Below are 3,503 nucleotides of genomic sequence, written 5' to 3' on the forward strand. Positions count from 1 at the left end.
GCAGAAAGCAGCTACGCAGGAGAGAGAGGCGGCAGAAGCCGAATGGTGGAGCTGAAAGATGGCGGATGGCGACAGCGGGAGTGAGCGTGGAGGTAGTGGAGGTGGAGGCGGAGGTGGTAGCGGTAGCGGTAGCGGTGGTTTCCAGCATTTCCAGAGGGACCAGGAGACTCAGGAGCTTGCGTCCAAGCGCCTCGACATCCAAAACAAGCGCTTCTACCTGGACGTGAAGCAGAACAGCAAAGGCCGGTTCATCAAAATCGCTGAGGTGGGAGCCGGCGGCTCCAAGAGCCGGCTGACCCTCTCCCTGTCCGTGGCGGCGGAGTTCCGCGACTACCTCGGGGACTTCATCGAGCACTACGCGCAGCTGGGGCCTAGCAGCCCGGAGCAGATCGCCCAGAGCACCGCGGGTGAGGACGGCGGTCCTCGGCGAGCTCTTAAAAGCGAGTTCCTCGTACGGGAGAACCGCAAGTACTACCTGGACTTGAAGGAGAACCAGCGCGGGAGGTTCCTCCGGATCCGGCAGACGGTAAATCGAGGCCCCGGCTTCGGAGGCGTCGGAGGCCCAACGGGCGGCATGTTGTCCGGACAGACCATAGCGCTTCCGGCCCAGGGGCTCATAGAGTTCAGAGACGCGCTGGCGAAGCTCATAGACGACTACGGAGGAGACGACGAGGAGCTGGCCGCAGGAGGTGCGGCCTCCTGCAGCGAGCTACCCGAGGGCACCTCCATCATGGTGGATTCCAAGCGGTTCTTCTTCGACGTCGGCTCCAACAAATACGGCGTGTTCCTGCGGGTCAGCGAGGTGAAGCCCAGCTACAGGAACTCCATCACGGTCCCGCTGAAGGCCTGGGGCAAGTTCGGAGGAGCCTTCGGGAGATACGCGGAGCAGATGAAGGAGATCCAGGAGAGGCAGAGGGATAAAGTGTACGAGAGGAGGGACGAGGAGTCCGAGGGGGACGACGTGGAAGACGACTGAAGATTTAAAGATAACAGCTGGTAGTTGCAGACACATCTGCAGTATTTAGGGGGTATTTTGTAAATTCAAAGATATTCAGTTTACTGTCACAGAGGAGCAAAGAAACTAGAAAATATTCACACCCAACAAGCTGGAATTAAAGAATTTTCCCTGAGAAATTACTCAAACCGATGAATTGATTATCAAAATATTTGCATATTAATTTTTAATTTGACAACGAATCGATTTACCGACAAATGGTTGCAGCTCAACTCTTCGTTGTGCAGCATATTATTGTTCCTTTAGGCCATAAAAATACTTTAAAATGGAGAAAAAAATCACCGGCAAAGATTTCTAAAGTTTTAAGTTGCATATTTTACAAAGATATTCAGTTTATAATAATATAAAACAGAAAAAAGCATCAAATCCTCCCATTTGAGAAGATGAAACCTGATCTTTTGTTTCTGTTTTGATTTAGAGAATAAATAAACCAGCTGTTGGTTACAGACACATCTGCAGTATAGAGGGTGTATTTTACATAAAAACAAGAAAAATGACAAGTGCATGACAAATCGTGCTGTAATAGCCTTCTAAAGTAACGTGGCGTTAACAAAAAATACATGTGCGGGGGGAATATTTGGTGTTTTATCCTAAACGTTCGTAGGGTTTGGAGTGATCTCTGAGAAAGTGGATGAAATGTGTAAAATGAGAGGAGGAAGAAAATAGTGCTTTATTGTTAAAAGATGAAATAATAAAAGCGGCGAGAGAGAACCTACTAAAACCAGCAGATTTGGTTTTTATGACTTAGAAATAAAGCCGATGAATGCTTTTCCTATTTGCAACATAGTTTATATTTAAACAAAGCGTGGAGGCGTGTTTTAAGATGTCTCTTCCTCCAGTTTAAGGAGAGCTAACTAAAAAGCATCCATTGTGTTCCTGTTCCGGTCCAGGTCTCTCCTCGGGGCAGATTGTGGGTTTTATGCCTGTTGTTGCAGCAGGTCGGTCAGATGAGAACCTGAGATACATGTGTAGAACGCTGCTGTGGATGTTTGGAGACGAGTGCAGTTAATCAAAAGAGATTCCCCAAAATATTAGAGGGGAAGTTCAGAGGTTTATCTTTTAAAGCCCAAACAACGACACGAGTGTGCAGCCGTGAAGAACGTGAAGCTTTGACTCCAGAAGTCAATGACAGAGCGGGTCAGCTGGGTTTTATGTTATACATATACCATCTTAGCCGTATTTACAAAAAGCGTAACTTTCCAGTCGGAGTCAGAAGTTCCTGGCACCAGAGCATCCCTGGTGTCTGAGAGCGATGGCCAACATGTGGATGGAGGGCTGTGTTTGGGTCCCCACCAGCACCAAGGGGCCAACACCCAGCCCTCCGTACAGGACTTCTCCCGCTGTGCCGCTACAAGGGTCAAAATATCTGGCGCTTTGGACGGGAGCTCCTCTGACCTTCGAGCTCTTCCAGTCCGCAGAGCGTCGGCCATTGTTTTTTTCCCATCATCCTCTCTGTCTCGGTCAGAGCTGGACAGACGGCCGTTAACGTCGTCCATCATGTGAAGACGCTGGACAGAAACACATCGATGGATGTTTGTTTGTGTTGTTTTCAAAAAGAGAACTATATTAAAAATGAGATTCTACTTATAGGAACATAAAAATATTACCGCGCAAACCAGCAGAAGATATTTTGAAATACGTATAAAGGAAAATGTATTGTGTAAAGGAACTTCAAGTCGAAAATAATAACAATAAAAAGGTTAATTTCTTAAAACAAAGTTGTGACCCAAACCTCCAGATTCTTTTGTTTCTTGCTATAGTGAAAGTATAACACTTCCTCAATTAAAACAACTTTAAATGCAATGATGTTGTGGCTGTATGTTCTTATGATCTAACTCACCATTATATTGTTTAACGTGTTGGTTATTTACTCGACTCGTCGATGAGTTTAGTCGATAAAATGCTTCGACGACATCCAGTGTTTTAAATCAAAGGTATTCAGTTTACTGTCCCGCAGCAGAGAAACTGTTACATATTTATAAAGCTATTGTTTCATGAGATGAAAAAGCATCAAATCCTCACATTTGTGGAGATGAAAACTGATCTTTTGTTTTTTACTCGATGAATAAATGATTAATAAATTGTAGAAGTGGTTCATCGATCAGGTTTCTGTTCCGTTGAGCTGAAGAGACTCAGATGATTTAAAGGTTTTGATCCTAAAAGCAGAGACGTCTTCAAAGGACCAACGATCAGAGAGAAGAAACTAATATATTTATATATTTATGTCAAACATGTTCGTTGAACAGTAAAAGTTTTTTCGTTCAGCTTCATTAAAACCACAAACTCTGACACAAGTAAAAGTCGTGAGTTTATATATTATACGCAAGTAAAAGTACACGAGTATGAACTAGTACGCATTATGTATAATGACTCATCAATGAGTCACTGCAGCTTATTAACCAATAGTTCATTAGCTGATTTATATCTGTTAATCTTCATCTGTACACAACGTTTGAATTATTAAAATCTAGTGATGTATCATGAAATG

General features: G+C 44.4%; 1 protein-coding gene across 1 annotated transcript; it reads left to right on the forward strand.

Annotated features, from left to right (window-relative positions):
* Positions 1-2,818, forward strand: purbb (purine-rich element binding protein Bb). The gene has a single exon (XM_079289719.1). It carries the CDS (start codon positions 59-61, stop codon positions 974-976), a length of 918 nt encoding a protein of 305 aa, XP_079145845.1. The 5' UTR covers positions 1-58; the 3' UTR covers positions 977-2,818.
* The last annotated feature ends 685 nt before the right edge of the window (positions 2,819-3,503 follow it).

Source organism: Melanostigma gelatinosum, assembly GCF_949748355.1.
Source record: "Melanostigma gelatinosum genome assembly, chromosome: 18".
Lineage (NCBI taxonomy): Eukaryota > Metazoa > Chordata > Actinopteri > Perciformes > Zoarcidae > Melanostigma > Melanostigma gelatinosum.

Coding starts and splice junctions, on each gene's coding strand:
- purbb (XM_079289719.1), top strand. CDS start 59: ATGGCGGATGGCGACAGCGGGAGTGAGCGTGGAGGTAGTGGAGGTGGA.